Source organism: Leptopilina heterotoma, unplaced genomic scaffold, assembly GCF_015476425.1.
Source record: "Leptopilina heterotoma isolate Lh14 unplaced genomic scaffold, ASM1547642v1 Lhet_130, whole genome shotgun sequence".
NCBI lineage: Eukaryota > Metazoa > Arthropoda > Insecta > Hymenoptera > Figitidae > Leptopilina > Leptopilina heterotoma.
Genome location: NW_025110849.1, coordinates 1,095,718 through 1,119,640, shown reverse-complemented (window position 1 = coordinate 1,119,640; position 23,923 = coordinate 1,095,718). Strand labels below are relative to the sequence as shown.

Sequence of the window (23,923 nt, the reverse complement as noted above, 5' to 3'; positions counted from 1 at the left end):
TTGTATTCTAAATTTAATTCTAAATTTTATTTTTAATTGTATTCTAAATTTAATTCTTAATTTTATTTTTAATTGTATTCTAAATTTAATTCTAAATTTTATTTTTAATTGTATTCTAAATTGTATTCTAAATTTTATTCTTAATTTATTCTAAATTTTATTCTAAATTTTATTTTTAATTGTATTCTAAATTTAATTCTTAATTTTATTTTCAATTTATTCTAAATTTTATTCTAAATATTATTCCTAATTTCACCAGTTGCCTCATGATCAACACGTTCCGCATCAACGGCCAACAGTTTATCCTACTGGAAATCAAAGACAAATACATCCTGGTAATCAACATCAGAGACCATGGAATAATTCCAGGAACCAACCATGGAATATGTCAGGTCCTCAACAACCACATCCACAGCAACAACAATATCCACAGCAACAACAATTTCCACAGCAACAACAAAATCCACAGCAACAACAACATCCACAGCAACAACAACATCCACAGCAACAACAAAATCCACAGCAACAGCAACAACCAGTGATATACTCTGGCCACAAATATCAACAGCAAGACGTGAGTATTGAAAAAGAAAATTTATTTATATAATTAATTAATTAATAAAATTAAAATTAAATTAAAATTAAGATAATAAAAAATAAAATAAATGAAAAATAATAAAAATTTAATAGGAAAAGGTTAATTTTTAATAATAAAAAAATTTATTTATATAATTAATTAATTAATAAAATTAAAATTAAATTAAAATTAAGATAATAAAAAATAAAAGAAATGAAAAATAATAAAAATTTAATAGGAAAAGGTTAATTTTTAATAATAAAAAATTTAATTTAATTTAATAGAAAAATGCATCCAGGTTGTCAACGAGGTGGAGTTCCATTAAGCCATCTGCTACAATGGAAAATTTACAATATATTCCTACACCAATCGAAAGGAAAATTGAAAGTGTCGAAGTACACGCATCGACAGTAAAATCTTGTTCTGAAGAAGATTCTTCAGATTCTGCTTCAACTTCTTCATCGAGCTCGTTGATCTCAAGACGATCGGCTTCACCATCTACGTCAAAAAAGCCTGCTTCGCCAAAACCTTCTACATCAAAACCACCTGCTTCACAAAAACAACCTACTTCAACACCTTCTACATCTAAGGCTTCGAATGAAGCAAATCAACTAGCTGCAGCGATTGCTTCAATTTCAAAGCCGCCACCACAATCAAAAACCATTATTATTGATCAAGATCAAGATCAAGATCCATGTGTAAAGAAGAGAAGAATTGGTCATCAATCAAAAATCCCAACAAGTGGGAAGAGAAGAAAATCTTCTTCTGATAAACAAAATCCTGAAAAAAAAGGAAAATAAGTTTCTTCTCAGTTTGCTTTTTCAAAATAATTTGATCTTTCTTTTTTATACCTAAAATGTTTTACACATGGATCTTGATCTTATTTCATTTGAGGGTTCTAAAGAAAAAATTTTAAAGTATTGGTTCTTAAAAAAAAAAATGTTTGTTTCAAACATAGTTTTTGATTTGCTAATATTCAACGTGTTTTTATAAAGAAGACTTGAAAAAATTCAGCATTTATTTAAAAAAAAAATTACTTCTGTTAACAGCACGTTCAACATTCAAAGTGCCGATTATAAAAGAAGAAAATGTTTGTCTATTTCAAACATGAAAAATGTTAAAAAGATTGTGTACTTTTTTACCGTTTAAAAGTTTAATTGTGTTCTTCAAAGAAGAAAAATGTTTGTTTACTTTAAACATAGTTATTAGATTTGCTGAAATTCTTCAAAGCATTTTAAAAATATTTTGTAAAATAAAATGCTGAATTTTTTCAAGTCTTCTTTATAAAAACACGTTGAATATATCAAGTTTTGATTATAAAAGAAGACAAAGTTTGTTTGTTTGTTTCAAACATTATTTAATTTAATATTACATGTTTACATAATATTACAGAACTAATTACTATTTATATAAATTCATTTTAACCTATTATAAATATGGTTTAATTAACTATTTAAAGTTCGCGCGAATCGAGACTTGTTACGCAGATGGCCGCATGGAGATGCTGCTTTCATTACTGTAGCGATGCATAGTGGGGAGCGCCGTGGTGGGGATCGCCACAGTGAATGAGTGCGGTGCGCCAGCCACCAAAGTCATTCTTCTTTCAGCTTGCAACGTCGTAGGTTTCTCTTTCAGGTTTTCTCCTCTCTAGCTTTTCCATGTCTTTTTCAGACTTTCTCTCTCTTTCTTTCACTCTTACAGATATTTTCTCTATTTCTCTGCTCCAGCTCATCACTTTCTTAGTTATTCTCTGTTTTAGATTTTTAGCAATTATTTCATTTTATTTTTTTCTAGTTTTTATTTCTCTTTATTTCATTTCTCTGCATAGTTATTTCAGGAATTATTTTTCTTTTCTGTGGTTATTTCTATTAATTCAATTTTTCTGTCTTTTATTTCTCATTTATTTTAGTTTTAATTTCTCTTTTTAGGAATTATTTTAAATTTCTCATTTAGTTTAGATTTAATTTCTCTTTTTAGGAATTAATTTAAATTTCTCTTTTTTCTTATTTAATAGTTTTAATTTTCATATTTTTTGTTACTTCTTTAATTTGACTTTTCAGCTATTTCACTCTTTTATCTCAGTTTTACTTTTCTTATTTTTTGCCTTTATTTTTCTTTTCCAAATATTTCTTTCTTTCAATTCGATTTTTTCCTTATGTGTTTTTTTTGTTTCTTTTGTAGTTATTTCTCTTTTTTCCAGTAACTTCTTATTTTAATTTCAATTTTCACTTCCCTTGTTTTTTAGTTAATTCCTTTAATTTAATTTTTCAGCTATTTCACTCTTTTCTGATTTTTTCTTTATATTTTTTCTAGTTTTTATTTCTCTTTTCTAGTTTCTATATATTGTCTTCTTCTACTTAATTCATATTTTTTCTATTCTTTTTATTTATCTTCTTTATTCTTTTCTCTTTGCTTTTATTTCATCTACATAATTAAATAATTAAATCAATAACATTTTAGAAAATTATAACAAAATGGATCCAATCGATATGAACCAAAGTATGGAAGAAGTTGTTGATGATGATTTAGTCATTCATATTTTTGATGAATACGCCGACAACAATTATGAAGATGATGATTTAGTCATTCATATTTTTGATGAATACGCCGACAACAATTATGAAGATGATGAGGATGAGGATGATAATGATGATGGGTATGACAGCCAGGGGGAAACAATCATCTTAAGCGACGATGATGATTATATCGGCGATGATGATGATGACGTTTTAATAATTGACCTCGATCCTCAGGAAGTTAGTTAATAATTTTTATTTTAAATTAACTTTTAAAAATATCAATCTAATTTAAATTAACTTTAATAAAATCTTTAATTTTTAGATGTTGGAGCTTTTCGAAGATGAGCCTCAAAACTAGTTTAATTTTCAAAATAAAAGTACATATTTTTGAAATTTACGCATTTATTATTTCACTTACTTTTAACATAATTATAGAGGTGGGGGGTATTTCTGCGTGCGCAGTGAATAGTGGGGATAATTTGCGTGCGCATTTGAAAGTGTAGTGGGGTTAGAGAAAGAGTGGGGATTGCAGCAATATAAGGCGAGTTTTAAAGCCATCAAGTCATTATTATTTCAGGTTTTGAATTAGCAGTAAGTTTAATAAATTATCTATTTTCAAAGACTTTTTTCAGCTTTATTTTCTAAGTTCCTTTTTTTGGCTGTATTTTCTAAGTTTATTTTTCAGATATATTTTCAAAATCTTTTTTCAGATATATTTTCTAAGTTTCTTTTTCTAGATATATTTTCTATGTTTTTTCAGATATATTTTCAAAGTCTTTTTTTTCAGCTATATTTTCTAAGTTTCTTTTTTAGATATATATAAATATTCTATGTTTTTTTCAGATATATTTTCAAAGTCTTTTTCAGCTATATTTTCGAAGATTCTTTTTCTAGATATATATTTTCTATGTTTTTTCAGATATATTTTTTAAGTCTTTTTCAGCTTTATATTAATTTTTAAATTATTCTTTTATCATTACAGGTTTATTTTAATTTCAGTTCTTTGTTTTCTCTTCTTTGTTTAAGGTTTCTTACTAGTTTTTAAAAAAAAATGGATCTAGAAAAAGTCAACTCTGTTGGGCGTTTTGAAGGATACCTACCGACGAAACCGTTAGCGGAATTGATGAAAGATGGACTTTACTATGTCACGAAAATGAAGAAGGTCCAGACCAAATATGGACCTAGGATTATAGTTGAGATTGATGCTGATTTCGTCACATACTTACCAACGAGATTCATCAAGCTCTTCGAGGATGAACCAACCACCTTGGAAATGATGAAAGAAGCTGCGATATCGAAAAAACTTCAAATGAAGTATCTTGGAGGATCGTATAATGTTGTTGAATTTAAATTATTATAATAAATTGTAAAGAAATGTATATATATTGGAAAAATTTTTCAAAAATAAACACACAAAGTTTTACCTATAAATTGGTTTTAAATTTAATTTCCTTCTCCTCTTAGTATAAGTTATTTTTCAGAATTAGAATTAGTTTTATTTTCAAGAATTATAAAAATATTTAAAGGATAGGTTATTTTTTTAAATAAGAAACATTGTTTTAAATTAATATTTATTTTTGAAAACTTAAAACTATATTTACAAAAAAGATTCACAATTTTCGTAGAAAGATTTTAAAGTAGTAGTATTAATTGTAGAGTCAGTTTCATCAATTCCATTAGAAATAGCACTTATATATTGGTTTGGAGGTTCCAAAAACCATTCTTGAAGAAGTTTAACATTTTTTTGCGGCACAATTTTCGATATAAAGAGTATGATGTTTACAAGTCGTTAACAATAATTTAGTTTCCAGTTTTTTCAACGATGGACAATTAAAATCTTCTAAATTTTGTACATTTAGTAAGTATTTCTCTAGCCAATTTTTCTTTTCTAATCCTTTGACGTAGATGGCACTAGCACCTCGCAGGATTCCTTGTAGAATAGATTGAAGTTCATCGTATGGTACGTCTCCTGCAGTCCAATCAATCCCATGGTAATTATGTGTTAGCCAAAGATTTTCACTTTTGTAGCAGTGAATTCCAAGGACAAGGAGGTTCAAAAAGGTAGACGAGAGGCTGTGCATCTGGTTGAAGAGGAAGTATTGCCAACTCTTATTAAAGACAAACTCGTTGTTGGCTCTTTTAAAACCTTGAACGTCTACGATAAGCTCCATTTTTGAAGCAGAAATTAATTTCTAGCCGAGAGCAGCTGCTTTTATAGTAATCACCCCCACCACTACCACATTATCCCCACTCCTTTACAATAGTTTCTTTACAACGCCGCTGATTGGCTTATATTGTATGACGCGGTCATGGATGATTAGGCAATAGGCGGTGGTCTCGGCTGGCATGTTGATTCCTGCTTCAAATTCTAACCTCACATCAACTGATGCTTGTTTTAAAAACTCGTTTTCTTTAGAACAATCAATAACAATTAGAGGAAATAGACTTTTAAAAATATCCTTTGTTAAAATAGGTTTTGAATCTTTACCATAATAGGATGATTGAAAATTAGCGTACATTTCATAAAGTAGAGAGTACTGATTTTGATCAAAGTTTAGATTTAAATTTCCATAAGGATAATATTGTGAATTTAAAAAAAGTTTAACATTTATAATATTACAATGGTCAAAATGACAGGCATATTTTTTTCGTTTATCTTTCCTCGCTGTTTGAAATCCAACAATAACATAACGAGGTTTCTCTAATTGCGTTGATGTTTTAATTTGCCACAAAACTTTTGAACTTGTAGGAATTAAAGGATACTCATACATTTCCCACGACCTAAAACTTATTGAAATTAATGGATCCTTTTCAATAAATTTTAACAATTTAACTTTGTTATTGTCAGAAGGTAAAACGTATGGAACCATCCATTCAAGTTTATTGATGGAAATTTTGAATTCCTCATCCCCTCCTTGTCCTGTTTGAATTACGGCATTCACGTCAGAACGTGCTCTTGTTAAAATAAGTTCATGTTTAGCGTTCATAATGATTTTTTTATAATCTTCAGCAAAACCAAAAATCATGCTGAGTGGTATTGTGACGTCAAAATATCCATTTTCCAATACAAGTCTTGCATCAGCTGCAATTTTTGAATATCCAGCATTTTCAATAAAATTTAGCTGATTTGATGTTTGCGAGGTGTAATTTTTCATGATTGTAGTATGTCCAACGTATTTACAACAATCAATTTCAATACCATTTAGTTCATAGCGAATTTCATCAAACAAAAAACATACAGCATTATTACTTAAATGTACGTTTTGTGTAAGAGTAATTCCAACATTTTTAGTTAATATACCAAAAATGTGTAATGAACTTTTACTAGGTAAAATGCACAAGTCTTGATGTTGTACTGCGATTCGAATTTCATCGCTATTGTTAAAAGATGAAGATGCGTATGGTTGATGAGCATGAATTTCATAATGAGCTATTGACTCATCGAAATTCACTGCTGCTGGAATATTGAGAAGTTCGTCCATTTTTATTGCAACAGCAACCAAAAAATATGTAGATTAATTGTCTTGTTGTCTTATTTTCTTTCCTTGAACTTTTAGACCTAGTTCTTGCAGGAAGAGGCGATTCTGAGGTGTTAACACCTTGTGAGATAAATTTAGACTGATTGGATTCTTGCATGTTGGCTGACTTTTATAGTTTCCACCAACAACAGCTCTTTGATTATAAACGATTCCCATTACAAAGACTTTATATGCAATCGAATTGTTATAGTTTCTCCTCTAAAATTGATTAAATCACCGTCCTGATCGACAATTCGCAGCTGTATATTATGTATTGTCTTGGTGGCAATCGAAAGGTAAATGACGTGTGCAGGCACTTCCACAATCTTATATCCTGGTGGAACGCTAGGAAAGAATTCATGGATAGTGTGAACTTTTTGGTTATTTATATACGCTCCAGATGTTATGTTGCACTCAATTCTAACTGAAATAACCTTTAAAATGGCTACAGGTAAATCAGAAATATGTGCTCTATGAGATGATAGTTTCTGCGATGTAAATCCCAACAACTTACCAATCGAATCTTTAGGTTTAAAATCAATTGGTAAATTAGATTCAACAATACTGCGTAATGTATTATTATTAGGTTTTATAGTAATAACAGTTCCAGTTTTTACAGAATTTTGTAAATATGATTCAATATCTTTAATTTCATAACTTCCAGTTGGAATATCAATTACTTGATTTCCAACGTAAAACTTGTTATTTCCTTTATCAATATTGGGAATTGAATTAAAAGTCAATAGTTCAACAAGACCAAGTACATAACTTTTATTTGAATTTAGTTCTATTGGAGGGAAATATTCAGCTCCCAGAACTGAAGAATTTCCTGTTAACGTTAAAGTAAACGAATCACTCATGTTGCTGTCAGATTTTATACTGAAAGCTTACAGGTGTTACATAGTCTTATAAAGGTTAAAACAACTCTTAATATTTAGTTGATTACACAAAAATTTGAGACACAAGTGTCCACATACAAATGTATCATAATTTTGATATCTTTTAAGATTATATTTTATTAAGCTACCATCACCCAAGTAAATAACAAGATCTGTTGGTGGAGCAAGGTTGCCAAAACTATCAAAATACATTGTTTCATTATTAAATTTTTTATATGCTACCCAATGTGTTCCAGCACCTTCTTTATTATCAAGATTAATTATTCCTGATTCACACTGGTGAGGACCACTTACAGGTAGTTCATTTCGCATAAAAATACCACGAAAATGAGGTATTTTGACAGCTTTGGCATACTTTAACAGATCAAAATCAGTTAGTGGACGGTGAGGTAGCTTCAAAACAAGTTTTTTGTTTTCCTTCTTGTAGTTCTCTTTTTTCTTGATGCTCGTTTCTTCTTCTTCTTTCTTGATGCTCGTTTTTTAATTCCTTTTCCTTGAATGTAGGGTTTTAAGTGGAGACCAAGTCCTTGTCGATAAGGTTTAAGGTGTAATCCTTTTCCAAGCGATATGGCTTCCATGGATCTATTGTGACGTTGAGCTTCTGCAAGTTGTTCGCTAGCTGTTTTAGCCTTATTAACAGCCCTTGCTATTCCTGAAGCTCCTCCAGCAAGTGCTCTTAAAGCACTAAGTCCAGCAAAAATTGGAACTAGCGGTAAAATTCCACCTACTTTAGTAGGTACAGGAAGAATTCTAGGTGATAAAATTTTGGATTTACCACCAACATTTTTTATTGCTTTTCGTGCACCAACTATAGCTGATCGAATTGATTCTTCAGCATTATTACCAAAAGCCATACTTTTTCGTGCAGCATCAACAATTTTTCTTAGCGCTATTTGCTTCTTCTTACACATTGTTTTACTCTTCTTCTTTATAGATGATTTTCTTCTTCTTCTCATTCCCATGCCTAACTTTGATTTAGCTTTCACAGTTCCGGATATAGCTAAAGCAGCTGCTCTTTCACTTACACCAGAATCTTTAGCTGTAACACGTTCCCAAGCTCTCTTAGCTAATACTTTATCTGCTTCGTTTCTAGCTTGAATATTTTCACGATTTTGCGAATAAGCAATGTCGTGTTGTTTACATGCAGCGTCCAGTGGATTAATTCCTTGGTCACCTCGTGACAAACGCTTAGCCAACTTTGTACCAGGCCCACAGAATTGGTATCCTGGTAAATGTAACTCAAACGGTAAACTATTGATGATACGATTGATTAAACCTTTTCCTTGATAGCGACCTTTTTTCACCTCCTGATGCAGAATCATACTTCACTCTACAATGGTTGACGTGAAACTGACAAATTGACTATAAAAGCTAGGTATTTATAGATTTTCGAGCAGTTACTGTCAAGATGCAGTTCACGAAACAACCTGTCGCACTGCCAATCTCTAGTATAGATGTTGAAACTAATGAAAAAAAGATTAAACGTCACGGTAGTCTGTTTTTAGACAGCATTCGAGCAGTTTTCTGTGGCCCCTCAAATTGTGGTAAAACAAATGCTCTTCTTTCCCTAATAATACATCCAAATGGTCTAAGTTTTGAAAATATTTACCTCTACTCTAAATCTCTACAGCAACCGAAATATAAATTTTTAGAAAATGTAATCAGTCAGGTAGATGGTGTTGAGTATTTTCCATTTAGTGAACATGAAGAAGTAGTATCTCCAAAAGATGCTAAAGCAAATTCAATATTCGTTTTTGATGACATTGCTTGTGAAAAGCAAGATAATGTTAGAGCTTTCTTTTGTATGGGCAGACATGTAAATGTTGACAGTTTCTATTTATGTCAAACGTATGCTCGTATTCCTAAACATCTAGTTCGAGATAATGTTAATTTATTGGTTCTATTTAGACAAGATGAAAAGAATCTGAAACATGTATACGAAGATTATGTTAATACAGATATGAGTTATACTCAATTTCGCGATTTATGTTCAGAATGTTGGAAATCTGACAAATATGGATTTGTTGTTATTGATAAGGACCGTAATTTTAATGAAGGAAGATATAGAAGAGGATTTGATTGCTTCATTTCACTATAAATACAAGAAGTTCATTGAATTTTTAATTAGTATAGTTTATATTGTCTCGAAGAAAACATGTATCGAAAAGAGCAAGAAACGCTTCGTCAAATAGCAAAAGGAAGTGATGCTATTAGGCGGAAACATCGTTTACTCAAAATGGGTAAAGAGGCTGCAGAAACAGTATTGAAAGAAACTTTTCAACCAATAGTAACACCTCTGGAAAAGTTGGTGAACATAACTGACATACCTTTCAAAAATATTTAAAAAGAAAAAGTTAAAAAGGAGGAAAATGAGTTTTCTCTCTCAACTGCTGTTGATGAGGAAGAGGAATTTGATAAAACACTACACAATGACACTCTACTTGATAAGAGCAACAACTTTGAAGAAGAAGGAGAAGAACTTAATTATGAAAATTTGACAAATAAGTTTATTCAATTATTGAATAAAAATAGGAAAAGTTTTTTAGATATGGTTTATGGAGTACGTAAGCTTCCTAATGGTTCTTTTATTATTGGTGATACACCAGTTGATTTAGAAGGTTCACATATTCAACTTGCTGGAATGAAAAAATATTTAAAAACTGCTGGGTTGCTTGAACTTTTATTTCGACAAGAACCTAATCCTGCATTAATAAGTTCAGATGATTTGGAAAATTATAAAGAAATTCTTGTAGCTACAAATGCACACCGAAAAAATTATAGTTCCAGTGGACTTGTCAACGTAACCAGGAGTTCTAAATACACTGTTGTCATTTCAAAACTTTTTAAGGGTACGCCAAAAAAGGGTAGTGGTGTTTTGAAGAAGAAGAAGAAGAAGTTTGGAAAGAAATTACCTCAATTTATGATTTCAAAGAAACAATTTAACCCAGACTACATCTATTGGGATGATCCCAATGAACTAGTTGACCGATTACGCCTGCTAGTAGCATCACAGCAAGCTGGTAATCCAAGCCATAATAATGAAATTATGTCAATCATCGAAGAACTACGTGAAGCTCGCATTATATATTAGGAGAGTACAAGCAAATAGAGCTTAGTATTAAAATGAGCATTGATGTGTTTGGAAATCCCTTGTCACGGCCTCTTGCAAGTCGTGGACTTCCTGGACCTTCTGGAATTGGTTTTAAAATTACTCCAAGTGAACAATACGACATTGATAACAAAAGACTTTGCAACGTTCAAGACGCTGAAGAGCAACGAGACGCTGTAAATTTAAGACTTGCACAGAAAATTATTAAAAACGAGATAAAAACAGTTTTTCAAATTACATCTTCTTTAAGATCAGCTATTGATGATTTGAATCTTTATATCCGAATTATCGAGGATAGGGTGAACGAAAAACTTAAAGAAATTGAATCACAGCAAAATTATATCATCAAAGAGGCTAAATTTATTCAACAGTGATGGATGATCCAAAATTAACAGTTGTATCTGAACTGCATAAACAAGCTAGAAAAAATTATCCTCGTCGAAAAGTTCAAATGCGTGGTATAGATGAAACCTGGCAAGCAGATTTAGTTGAAATGATACCTTATTCTTATTCTAATAAAGGTTTCAAATACATGCTCACAGTTATAGACATATTTTCCAAATATGCCTGGGCTGTAGCTGTAAAGAGTAAGAATGGAAAAGATATTTCTTTGGCCATGAAAACTATTCTCAAACAAGGCCGAATTCCAAAAAATTTGCATACTCATAGAGGAAAAGAATTTTACAATTCTGAATTTAAGAGTTTAATGCAAGAATTTAACATTAATCTCTATTCTACCTATAGTAATTTGAAAGCCTCAATTGTTGAAAGATTTAACCGCACTCTAAAAAATATGATGTGGCCTGAATTCAGCTTGCAAGGCAATTATAAATGGATTAATCTTTTACCAACTCTCATGACAAAGTACAATAATAAAAAGCATCGTACTATTGGTATGAAACCCAAAGATGTCACCGTAGAAGATACAAGAGAACTGCTGAGACGTATCCGTAAACTACGTAGAATTCCGCTGAGAAGATCAAAATTCAAAGTTGGAGACAGAGTTCGAGTTAGCAAGTTTAAAAATGTTTTTGAAAAAGGATATACTCCCAACTGGACAACAGAAATATTCACCGTGGATAAAGTTAAATCAACAAAACCAGTTACATACAAGCTGAAAGATTACCAAAATCAACCCATCGAAGGTGGTTTCTACGAAGAAGAATTGCTGAAAGTCCAATATCCAGATGTTTACCTTGTAGAAAAAGTTCTCAAGACTCGTGGTAATGATGTATACGTGAAATGGCTTGGATTCGATAGCTCACATAATAGTTGGATAAAAAATCTGATATGTAATATAGTTAAAAAAAAAAAAGTTAAAATATAGTTAAAAGAAGTTAAAATATAGTTAAAAAAGTTAAAATAAGTTAAAATATAGTTAAAATAAGTTGAAATAAGTTAAAATATAGTTAAAATAAGTTAATGTAAATAGGTTAAGGTTTTTTCTAATAAAGTAGACATAAAATAAATTGAAAATCTTTTTATTCAAACAACCATTTCTTTCTCCTTTCTGTAACAAATCTTTTTACATAAGTTTATTTTCTTCGTCGTCAATTTCAATAATTTTACAATGACCCCATGCGAGGGTGTCGGTGCTTTTTTCTATCAAGTATCTCTTGTCGTCATAAGCACTTAGTGCAATTTTCGTTTGTTTCAAAGTTTGTACTTTGTGAAGATTCGACCTAATTGAATATTGCGTTCTAGATTGCATTTCAACATTTCGTAAACAATAAACATAATCGTCAAAATTAATATTTTTCTTAACAACTCCTGCTTTGACACCTTTAGCCTTTTTTATAATATCTTTTCCTTCTACACGGACGCTGTACATTTTGCTCCGCAAGCCAACAAATTCTGTTACAATTTTTCCGCAGCATTCATCCTTCATGAGACCTAATATCTTTTTGTTGGCTTGCGGAATATTCTACACGTTATTAACCGGATAATCAGAAGTGTCGAATTTCATAATGTCTTGTTTCATATCGGCGTAAATGTCTGAGCACTTGATTTCATAAATCAGGCTATCGGTGTCGGTGTACAATAATTTTAAATTTTTTTCATCATACTTGTTCAACATGTAATCGTAGTGAAAATCATAAATAAGCGTTTTTGACACATCCAAAACAGTCAAGCCAACATACAAAGGTTTGTTCATCAAAACTTCCATTTTCCTAAGTTCAACAGCAACTAAATTCTCATTAAAAATGGCTCTGCTGTGAAAATTAGGTTTGGAGATAAGTGCTTCAGCTCCATATCTACCCTCCCACTTTGTCACGAGTTTAACATCTACATGTTTTCGCACGTTCTCCATTGTTTTTCCAAATACCGCGTTATTCATTAGTTTGAATAAGTTTTTCTCGAATTCGTTACTAGCATTTGTTCTCTGCAAGGTATTAAAGTCAATGTAACTTTTCAACCATGTGGATTGTTCGAATTTTATGACGCGATGAATTTTAACTAAGACGAGACCGTTGGCAATAGCTTGTTTTAAGGCACGATAATGGAGAACGTGCTTTCGTTTCGGTAGGAGGGTAGTTAGGAGCTTCTCCTCTTTTGACCCTGGTGGCTTCAAGCGTTCAGGGCAAAATGGAAAGTCGCTATGTTTATCATGAAGATGATCTGGATAGTCCAGGTCAACTTCCAAGATGTACCCAATTGGTCCATCATCTGAAATGTTAAAATCAAAATCATTGTCAATATTTTCAACCCACCCGAAGCCACCATGCGGAAGCGGTTGAATCATTGCCCAACCGTACAAGTTGTTTGCGGCAAAGTATACGATATAAGATGTTTCCTCATTCTCATCATATTTTTCCATGTAATGATTATTTGCTTTAGCGTAACTATTAGTGCACTGACTAATCATACCTCTTATTCCGCGTTCAATAAACATTACCATGTCGATGTCGGTGAGGAGTTCCACTCTTATATTCGTATACTTCAGCATTGCATCCCAAGTCAAACCCGGTGTAGTATAATAGTGTGCTGCATCTAAACCATATGCTAATTAACACTGATCCCTGAAATTTTCAAAAATGTCCGCAAGTAACAAAATATCCGTTTTCATGTACAAGAACACATAATCACCTAGATTCTGACAATTAAACTCACTCCACACTTTCTGCGCATGTGCGTAATCTTCATCTGAAACATTTGAATCGTTCAAAGTGCTGTAAAATTTTTCTTTAGGTGGTAATTCTGTTTCGTCGAGCTTTTCCCTAGAGTCAATGTATTCATAAGGAAAAACTCCTTTTCTCGTTAACAATTTAATTTTGTCGTCGCTGTAATTTGAAAATACGAAATTTACAATTTTATATTCATCGAGATAGGAAGCTAACTTGTCCAATGATGATGCCATAAACTTAAAAGAGTGAATAAAACGAAATTTTATTGAACTACCCTTTATATTCTTTGTAAAACTGATGTACTTTTCTTTATTAATGGGAAGAAGATCAACTTTACCGTCAAACTCGGTAGCAATAGCTTTGATGATAAAATGAGCATCGTAACCACTAAGGTTATGAAATACAACAGGTATGGTCGACGATTCATGATAGTTAATATTACAATCTTGATGTGCAGGGCCCCGATACTTTCCGGTTAGATGACAATGGTCTCGTACTTTTATATCACTATGAGCAAATTTCTTTTTACAAATATGACATGTACTTGCATATCTAAAATCAGTCAGCTGTTGTAAACTTAATACTTCCATAGGTACAGGATTCTGAAATCTAATGTCTAAATTGTCAGCCAAGTCTTTAAGCTCTTTTGAAAACCATTTAGCAGGATTTTCCTCATCTCGAGGAGATGCTTTGTATATAGACAAAGTGTCATCAAAGCCGCATTTTACATAAAATCCAATACTGAGTGTTTTATGATTTTGAATCACGACAGTATTGGATTCTTCTTGAGGTGAATCTGCAGGAATTAAAAGACTCTCACAATCCGCGTAAATGATAAAAGGTACGCGCTCCTTGCTATCAAAATTTTTAAACTCGACAAAATTTTTCCCAGGATTCGGCAGCCTAATTCTGGTATCGTTCATCTTCCTACAATTTTCTTCGTGTTCGGTACGCATCAAATCACTTCCAAAATAATGGAGGCAACGATCGCAAATGTATTTTTTAGACCTATGCTTTGACAATTGGGATCCAACGAGCTTGGATAAGTCTTTGATCCAAACATAGTGGTAGTTAAAAGAAAGGATTGTTAGATCGTCTTCTTCTTCACTTAGGCTTTCATCAATGTAATGATCTTCAACACGTAAGAGATTAATATGTTGCTGTTTTTTCTGTGATGTGAGATGTAATGGATAAACATTGAATTTTTCATCATTTTTTGAGAGTCCGTATACGTTTACTGAAATATTTTGATTTAGAGATTCAAATTTTGGAACATCTTTAAGTGAAACAGGGAAATTAATTCCTGTAAAATTAAGTTCGTCTTTATACATCTCATACTTAGAAACTCGATGTGCATTGTTTTCAATTGGATGAAGAGCAGACAAAACTGACCATTTAAAACATTGTTGATCAGCATTTTGTAGATTTTCGCGATAAATGTCTTAAGATCAGACATTTCTTGTTTACCATCAATCGAATCTTTTACAAATTTTCCCCCCAAAACGGTATACACTTTCAACGGACCATAACGGTTTAAAGCTTTTTGAATATTAATTTTAAACAAAGCAAAGGCATCATCAAGGAACTCATTAATGTCCTTGTAATCTGAATTTATAATAGCACTAGTTTGCAACCGTTCATCAAATGCTGCTTCAATATCAACCCATTTCACTCTATCATTCGATACTTGCACACCCGCACCTTGTTTCATTGACAAATCAAAATGACAACGCAAGTATTCTAATTTTTGACTTAAATTTAGGCACCTAGATCTTTGGGATGAAGAGAAATCAGAGTTATGCAAAAATTTCCTGAAAATGTTCATAAATCACTGACATTTGTTTTGCCATTCACAGGCAGCATTCAATTTTTCATCACCAGTCATTGACATTACATTGATGAGTTTACATTCAGCGCATTTAATAAAATTGTCAGACTCCTGACAAACTTCGTTAAACTCATCGATGAGGATTCGTTGTCGAGACTTTTTTGGTGGTCTGCACTTTGGCATCTTAAATGCTAAATTTAAAAAAAATCCTGTAAATAAACTAAAGAAACACACTTAAAACTAAACAAAACCTGAAAAAACACACACTTAAAACTAAACAAACCCTGAAATAGAAAAAAATCCACCACCACCTTAAAACTAATGCAAAATAGAACACAAAATAAAAAAAACCTATAATAAAAAATCAATAACTCCTAAATTAAAAACGAAAAAAAAACTCTGAAAATTGTCTCTGAAAATTACTTTGAAAACTCTGAAAATTCTAAGAACTCTGGAACCCTGAAAGTAGTCTGCTGCACCATTCAAGATGCAACTGATGCTTGTGGCCCGCGCTCCGTAACTTATACCCCAGTCCCCACCAATACGCCGCGCCCCACTACTCGAGCGTCGCGCGCATCACCCCACTGCCGTGCGCCACACTACTCCAGAGTCGCGCGCATCTCCCTACCACAATCGACAGGCCACTACGATGAGGCCCGTTACTCCTCAGTCGCACTCGCGACTCCACTCCTACCGCATGCCTAATGGAGTGAGCGTCTATTATAGGGTAACTTTAGGTAAGTAAGATAAGTATGGTAGAACACAAAGGGTATTGGCCGATAATCGAAAGTGGCGCCATCTTTCGAAGGCAACCTCTAATTAAACTCAGTCGTTAATTTTAGCTGGAAATTTAAAAATACCAAGGGATTTAAAATTGGGAAATAAAAAATTTAAATATACCGCCAAAGGGTTTAGAATTTAACGGTGGCGCCATCTAGCGGTGGCTGCCGGTGTTAAGTACTAAAAACTCGGCCGGTAAAGTAGAACACCCCCTCTAAGCCACTTGAAAGTTTAAAAAAAAATTTAAATACCCCGCCAAGGGCGTTTGAATTCACCGGTGGCGCCATCTAGCGGTGGCTGTCGGTACTAAAAACTCGGCCGGTAAAGTAGAACACCCTCTCTAAGCCACTTGAAAGTTTAAAAATAAAAATTTAAATACCCCGCCAAGGGGGTTTGAATTCACCGGTGGCGCCATCTAGCGGTGGCTGCCGGTACTAAAAACTCGGCCGGTAAAGTAGAACATCCCCTCTAAGCCACTTGAAACTGTCCAATTAAGAAATCTACTTTACCGACCTCGGTTAGTGTTCCAGGATCCCCATAGCTCTACTACTCGTAACATTGTCCGAACACTACTGCGCATGTCTGATATTTATAGAACACTACTGCACATGCGTATATGTATGTACAATGAGTATATGTATATGGGTAAATCCACCGAACCGTTCGATTTCATGTTACTGGCAAATCTTTATATTTTCAAAGTATTCTACTGATTATTTTCATGTTTTTACTACTTTAGAAAAGATCTAAGAATCTATTGAACTAAGAAAATTAAATAAATGTTAGCCTACTTGCCTTATATAAATAATAAAACAGAGTAAATTAATCTAAATCATGAAATTTGCAGTGTTACCCTAGGTACAAGTTTCTGTTCTTATGGGCATAACTTTTTTGGCATACAACGAAACAATTCGAAACGATGGTGAATTGAACTTCACTTTTTGTAGAATGTATTGAAAGATAAAAAAAAGATGTGCTCTTAATTATAAAGAAATTGTAATACTTGAAAATAGCGTTACTCATTATTTTTTAATAACAAAATTTATGGAAAATTTGTATTATAAATTTCGTGGCGATTGTTCAATTAAAATTTTTGACAACCGCACTTATTCGTTTTAAACAGACGAATAAATCTGGGTATTTTAAAATAATGTGCCCTTAGAATTAAAGAAAATATTACAATAACTATCACCTTAGACTTGAGCGTGAACAACTCTAAACTTAGCCTCTTTCTAGGAGCACATCTACAGATTGAAATAAAATAAATTGAAAACGTGGGTGATTATTAGAAAGCATTTTTATAATTCTTATATTCAAATGCCAAATTTTACCTCTAATTTATAATGACAGAAAATTAAGAATTACAATAAAATTTTACATTATTTATTCATTTAGTTCATTATGAACGTATCAGTCAATGTGAAAAATTGAATAACTTTTCATCTGTTCTTTTTATTTTGACTTTCGTCAAAATTAAGATAATTTAACTAACAGAATTAAAAAATAGATGCCAAAATGATGTTATTAATAAATTATTATATTAATCATAAATATATTTTAATATTAATTGTCTTACACAAATAAATAATTATAATGAATAATAAACAGAAATAATAAAATTATTCATGTTTTTCACATATTAATATAGAAAACAAAAGAAGAAAGAAATACACATTTTTAATTGTATTTTCTGAAAAAACTCATATTTTCGTTTTTTATTTTTATTTTGCACGGCATTAAATTAAAATGAATCACGCAAGAAGATAATTGTTCCAAAATAAATTTTGAAAAAAATGAACCGTAAATGAGTGGTGTGCTTTCAATTTAAAAATTTTCATTTTTGTAAGTAAATGTCGACTAACTCCGTGGATTTGCCCATATACGATACTATGAATAAATGATAAATGATGAAAGTCGAACGACCGAACGATGAAGTACGGAAGTACACGAACGACGGACGACAAAACGACGACGAATAATATGTTAATATTATAGAAGATAAAACATTCTTCCTAAAAGTACAATTATTGTTAAAAATGTTTATAAAAATCTTTCTCTCAGAAATAATAAAAGTCATCGCAAAATTTCAATTATTTTTAATACAATTTTAATCGATTTCCTTGAAAAATGTAACTAATCTAAAAATTTTCTTAAAATTTTTTTCTTTACAGACCGAACGATGAAGTACGGAAGTACACGAACGACGGACGACAAAACGACGACGAATATGTTAATATTATAGGAGATTACTGTGATAATTGACTATTACTGTTATAATTTTTTAGCTAGATCATTAAAGGTCAACTGTTTGTAGTCAAATGACAAAAAACTATAAATACATTGGTTATATAGATTTCCACTTTAGTCTTGAAAAACTTTTCTTACCGTAAAGAATATAAATATGGGTGTAAATAAAAGACAAATTAGTTTAAAGAAAACTTCCAAAAGAGTAAGACGAGGTAGAGGTGTCTTGAATAAAATTATCAACAAATTACCGTTTGAACTTCATATACCTGGCTATCAATACTGTGGTCCAGGAACAAAATTGTTAAAAAGATTAGCACGAGGTGATCCAGGAATCAACCCTCTCGACGCTGCTTGTAAACAGCACGATATTTCTTATTCAAAAAATAGGAAAAGTGTAGAAGCGAGAAACGCAGCTGATAGAGTACTTGCTGACAAAGCTTGGCAACGTGTGTTTGCTCCTGACGCAAAGTATAGTGAAAGAGCTGCAACTTACGCAATAACAAATGCAATGAAGGTCAAATCAAAATTTGATATGGGAATCAAGTCAAAAGAAAATATGAAGAAAAAGAAGGAAAATAAAAAATCAACGTTGAGGAAGATTGTAACCGCAGCGAAAAAATCTATGAAATTAGATACAAATGCACAGTCTACTATTAAATCAGCACTTGAAGGTGCACGTTTAGCAGTTATAATTGCTGGTGGCAGGCGAAAAATTAATAAAACTCGAGTTTTACCGATACCTTCTAAAGTGGGAGGAATTTTACCTTTTCTTATTCCTTTGTTTGCGGGTTTAAGTGCAACAGATGCTCTAGCAGGGGGAGCAGCTGGCATAGCAAAAGCTGTAAATGATGCAAATTCGTCCTTAGGAAAAGGTCTCTTTCTAAAACCATATAAAGCAGGAGTAGGCCTTCATCTAAAACCATACAAAGTAGGACAAGGATGAAAGTCAAAAAACTTGAAGTAAAGCTACCTCACCGTGCGCTAACAGACTTAGATTTATTAAAATTTCCAAAACGTTTAAAAATTCCATATTTTCAAGGAGTTAATCTAGATGATAAAGATGGTCCTGGTACACATTGGTGTGCATATAAAAAGAATAAAGATAGAATCATATATTTCGATAGCTTTATTCCGTGCAATTTCTATATATTAATAAAAATAAGAAATTGATAAAATATTTCAACAAGTGAAAAATTTCAGCACAAACTTCGCTATTTATTATATCAATATTCAGTGTTTTAATTGCATCTATTTTGTTTACGTATTCAAAATAAAAGTTTTTGTCAGTCAGTCGACGACTGCGCGTTGTGCAATACGGTATGGTTAGAGTGACAGCTACGACTCGAGGTGATTTTCTTAAGGATAATAAAAGTGAAGTGTGAGTATTTTTAATTTATTTTTTCATTTTTCGATTAATTAAGACCTATTCTAATTATACGTTCTATTGCTGAGTTATTTTTAAAAATGTTTTTTACATAAAAAACACTTTTTTAAGTACACGGAATTATGTTCACTCTTCTCACACGAAGTACATAATTCCGTGTGACACACGTAAATAGGGAATTAAATTGTTTTATATTATACTTATTTTAATGAATTTGATAAGAGTATTAAATAAGCTTATATTTTATAACAAAAAATGAAATTATAAATTAACAAATGAGGTAATTATGTGCTAGTATTTTACTAACCATTTTAGAAATATTTTATTTTTAAATTGTAACTACGCTTGGAATTTTAAACGAATTGCGACATTATGGCTTTTTTTTATTTTATTATTTTTAATAGTAATTACATAAAGATTAGCAGATTTTCATATCATTTGAATTATTAATAGTTTAAATTCATGAGATCAAAGAGAAAATTCAAAATAATCTATTTTATAACTCGAAATTAGATGAACGGAATTAGGTTCAAAGACATTTTACATACGTTCATTATTCTGTGCTATAGCCATATTTGAGTTTAAGTAAAATAAAAAAAGAGTTTGTTTACAATTCTTTTATTTTAAACATATTAATTATCATTTCTAGAGTAAATTTTTAAAAGTATCGTATTTTTTAAGAATTATTAGTTTCACAACTTAGAAAAATTATTTTTTTTAGAAAAAATGTCAAAGAAAAAGTATACAGCCGAAACACTGGAGGCAGCTCTCATTGATGTAAAAAATAAAAACGTGAGCATTAATAAAGCTTCAAAAGTTTATTCGATACCTGCTCAAACCCTACGAGATAAAATAAAAAATAAGTACACAAAAAAGGATGGAGCAGGCGCACCAACCATTCTGACTGACGAAGAAGAAGGGCTTCTTGTTAAGTGGGTAAAGCAACTTGCTAAGTGTGGATTTCCTGTGAGTAAAGAACAATTACTTTACTCAGTGTCAAAATTAGTGACAGAATTGGGTCGTGCCAATAGATTTAAGGATGGTATGCCAGGGAGACATTGGTTTGAAGGATTCTTGTCACGAAATCCTTCTATTTCTGAGAGAGTTTCACAGGCATTGACAACTGCACGCGTAGGAGCAACCGAAGAAAAAATACGAGCTTGGTTTAATCGAGTTCACCTATACTTGGAGCAAAATGATCAGCTGGACATTCTTGAAGATCCTTCTAGGATTTTCAATTGCGACGAGTCTGCGTTTTTTCTTTGTCCAAAAGGCATAGGAGTCTTGGTGAATAAGGGAGCGAAAACTGTTTATTATACGGCAGGAAATGATAAAAAGGAAAATTTGACTCTGTCACTTAGAGCTTCTGCAGACGGAAAATTAATGCCAGTTTTTTCATTGTTTCCATATAAAAGGCTTCCACAAAATATTCTGTCAAAATATCCACGAGATTGGGCCATTGGTAAATCAGACAATGGATGGATGACTTGTCAAACTTTTTTTGAGTACGTCGCAAATGTTTTCTATCCTTTCTTAATAAAAGAGAACATCAAACTGACTGTGATATTGTTTATGGTTGGCCATTCATCTTATTTGTCGCTGCCATTGAGTACATTTTGTAAAGAGAAAGGGATTGTTTTAATTGCCTTGCTTCCTAACTCTACACATATTATGCAGCCGATGGATGTAGCAGTTTTTCACACCCTTAAAAGCACTTGGAAAAAGAAAGTGTATGACTGGAGAATGCAGAATAACGGAAGTCGACTCAAACGTGAGGATTTCGCGCCAATTCTGAAAGAGTGCATTTCTCAATTGAAAGTAGAGACTATTCAAAGTGGATTTCGTGCTTGTGGACTTCACCCATTTAATCCTGATGCTCCGAATTATCAACGGCTTGTACAGATACCTGCAAATGAGAATATGAGTATTTTGACAGAAGACAACACTATTAACGATGTACCTATCACCTTGAGAAATCCAAGTGAGTTTCTTCAGCAGTGTCAAGAGATTATAGGAGCCACTAAAATCGAATCTTTTCGCCAATGTGCAAATGGAGTGTGGTCAGGTGATATAAAAGATGAGAATCTTTTTCTTTTTTGGCGAAAAATAGAAAGAAATTCAAATTATATTGAAAGTGTCTCTGAAAATAATCTTGAAGACTTACTAGTAGAAAATAATTTGGACTTCAGTATTAATACACTCATGGCGAACGATAATCTGAATAATACTTTAGAGCTACATGCTTCTGATTTGTTGAATATGGAGAAAAATTCATCTTTTTAATTTACAGTGCAAACTGATGGCAGCTTAATAAGTTCGACGCCAAAGACCAAAGCTAGCTTAACAGTAGTGATTGAGGTGGTTACTGAACCCACAACTGAAAGCGAATCAGTTGCTCCTTATAATGAAGAAAATCTTTCCGCTAAAGTTCCAGTGGAAAAAATGAGTACTCCCGAAAAAATTGCACCACTTACAAAACAATCAGAATTTCCAACTCCTTTTAAAAATGCTCTATTGTGGCCAGATACACCGACATCTAGCAAGACTAAAAAAATTGTAAAAAGATTTGCACCCACTGTGGCGATCGCAGATGAATTTATTGAACACCAGCGTAGAGTTGAAGAGGAAAAAAAGGCTAAACTGGAAAAAACATTAGAAAGGAAGAATAAAAGAGAATTAAATAAACAGAAAGAAAGCCAACCCAAACCAGTAAAGAAAAAAAGCAAAAAGAAATCCGCAGATGAGAATAAATCGCCAAATATTAATGTTACAAAATCGAAAGTCATTGAAGTTTGTGATTACGTATTAATCGTCTATGAAGGTGAAAAATTTGCAGGTATTGTCACGAAAATAATTCAAGCAAAAAGTGAAAAAAATATCAAGTAAAAACTATGCAAATGAGTGGGGCAAATTGGCGCTGGCCTGATAAAGACGATATCCTTGTCTACGATACTCAAAATGTTTTAAAAAAGCTGCATCCACCAGTATTATTTAATAACCGTGAAGTTTATATGTTTAATGATTTATAGTAAGTTATCAGAATTATTCAATGACCAAAATGAGTAACCAAAAAGTAAAATAAGTACAAATTATTGAATGTTACAAAAATTAAAATTGGAATAAACGTTTTTTTTCTAAATTCGTGTAAAAATTCCCCTTTAAACAAAACCTTAACTAATTCTAAGATTTTAATTAATTTTAAGATTATGTTATTAATTTTATTAAGAATATTTATCTTTGAAGAAATTAATATTTTATATATAAGTATGCGTAAAAATGGAGTATGCCGCAATTATGGACAAGCCTGCACGGAATTACCTACACGGCAAAATTTTTGCACGGAATTACGTTCAATTGAATGGTTAAAAAAGTTATTAAAAATTAATATAAATTTAGTTTTTAAACAGATATAAACAATGAAAAATTGAAAATGATTTACTAATTTTTACGATGCAATTGTTTTCTTGAACTTAAAGTTACTTGATAAAATATAAGAAATATAATTCTCAGAAAGAGCCTTAACATGCCGTAATTATGTTCACTTACCTTATCAAAACTATAATACATATGTATGCGGACATTTATGTCTTAAATCTTTATGTAATCAATTGAATATTCCTGATTTGTATACTCTGCATATAAATAAATGATATTCTTGTTTTAAAATGTCTTAAATTTTTATACTACAGGTAGTTTGTTAGGATTTTCTCCTCGCAAATTAAAAGCTCAAGAATACCATGAGTCTGATCAACCAGTATCAATCATTAAAATAAATTCATTAAGAGTAGAATGTAATATAACAACCGGAGCATACATCAATGGTGAAAAAGTGCATATTATTCGTGAATTTTTCCTTATTGTTCCACCAGGATATAAAATAGTGGAAGTACTAAATCACGTCATTTACTTGCCAGTCGCTGTCAAGACAATAGACTAT

General features: G+C 31.7%; 5 protein-coding genes across 5 annotated transcripts; 3 read left to right on the top strand and 2 right to left on the bottom strand.

Moving 5' to 3' along the window:
• The first annotated feature begins 244 nt into the window (after positions 1-244).
• LOC122512970 (regulator of nonsense transcripts 1-like) lies at positions 245-1,643 on the top strand. Its single transcript, XM_043629175.1, has 2 exons — positions 245-574; positions 862-1,643. Exons 1-2 carry the CDS (start codon positions 386-388, stop codon positions 1,375-1,377), a joined length of 705 nt encoding a protein of 234 aa, XP_043485110.1. The 5' UTR covers positions 245-385; the 3' UTR covers positions 1,378-1,643.
• Positions 1,644-3,051: 1,408 nt separating this feature from the next.
• LOC122513021 (coiled-coil domain-containing protein 1-like) lies at positions 3,052-3,454 on the top strand. Its single transcript, XM_043629249.1, has 2 exons — positions 3,052-3,333; positions 3,419-3,454. Exons 1-2 carry the CDS (start codon positions 3,052-3,054, stop codon positions 3,452-3,454), a joined length of 318 nt encoding a protein of 105 aa, XP_043485184.1.
• Positions 3,455-5,351: 1,897 nt separating this feature from the next.
• Positions 5,352-6,578, bottom strand: LOC122513020. Its single transcript, XM_043629248.1, has 2 exons — positions 5,931-6,578; positions 5,352-5,633 (listed from the first exon to the last, which is right to left on the bottom strand). Exons 1-2 carry the CDS (start codon positions 6,576-6,578, stop codon positions 5,352-5,354), a joined length of 930 nt encoding a protein of 309 aa, XP_043485183.1.
• Positions 6,579-10,995: 4,417 nt separating this feature from the next.
• Positions 10,996-12,059, top strand: LOC122513019. The gene is made up of 3 exons (XM_043629247.1): positions 10,996-11,209; positions 11,336-11,914; positions 12,055-12,059. Exons 1-3 carry the CDS (start codon positions 10,996-10,998, stop codon positions 12,057-12,059), a joined length of 798 nt encoding a protein of 265 aa, XP_043485182.1.
• Positions 12,060-12,546: 487 nt separating this feature from the next.
• Positions 12,547-15,758, bottom strand: LOC122513018. Its single transcript, XM_043629246.1, has 4 exons — positions 15,584-15,758; positions 15,140-15,448; positions 13,734-15,050; positions 12,547-13,613 (listed from the first exon to the last, which is right to left on the bottom strand). Exons 1-4 carry the CDS (start codon positions 15,756-15,758, stop codon positions 12,547-12,549), a joined length of 2,868 nt encoding a protein of 955 aa, XP_043485181.1.
• Positions 15,759-23,923: the final 8,165 nt, after the last annotated feature.

Coding starts and splice junctions, on each gene's coding strand:
- LOC122512970 (XM_043629175.1), top strand. CDS start 386: ATGTCAGGTCCTCAACAACCACATCCACAGCAACAACAATATCCACAG. Junction 575..861: donor ACAAATATCAACAGCAAGAC/GTGAGTATTGAA, acceptor TTAATTTAATAG/AAAAATGCATCCAGGTTGTC.
- LOC122513021 (XM_043629249.1), top strand. CDS start 3,052: ATGGATCCAATCGATATGAACCAAAGTATGGAAGAAGTTGTTGATGAT. Junction 3,334..3,418: donor TTGACCTCGATCCTCAGGAA/GTTAGTTAATAA, acceptor TTTAATTTTTAG/ATGTTGGAGCTTTTCGAAGA.
- LOC122513020 (XM_043629248.1), bottom strand. CDS start 6,578: ATGGACGAACTTCTCAATATTCCAGCAGCAGTGAATTTCGATGAGTCA. Junction 5,634..5,930: donor TACCTTCTGACAATAACAAA/GTTAAATTGTTA, acceptor GATCAAAATCAG/TACTCTCTACTTTATGAAAT.
- LOC122513019 (XM_043629247.1), top strand. CDS start 10,996: ATGGATGATCCAAAATTAACAGTTGTATCTGAACTGCATAAACAAGCT. Junction 11,210..11,335: donor CTGGGCTGTAGCTGTAAAGA/GTAAGAATGGAA, acceptor GTTTAATGCAAG/AATTTAACATTAATCTCTAT.
- LOC122513018 (XM_043629246.1), bottom strand. CDS start 15,758: ATGCCAAAGTGCAGACCACCAAAAAAGTCTCGACAACGAATCCTCATC. Junction 15,449..15,583: donor CTGTGAATGGCAAAACAAAT/GTCAGTGATTTA, acceptor CAATGAAACAAG/GTGCGGGTGTGCAAGTATCG. Junction 15,051..15,139: donor GATCAACAATGTTTTAAATG/GTCAGTTTTGTC, acceptor TTAATTTTACAG/GAATTAATTTCCCTGTTTCA.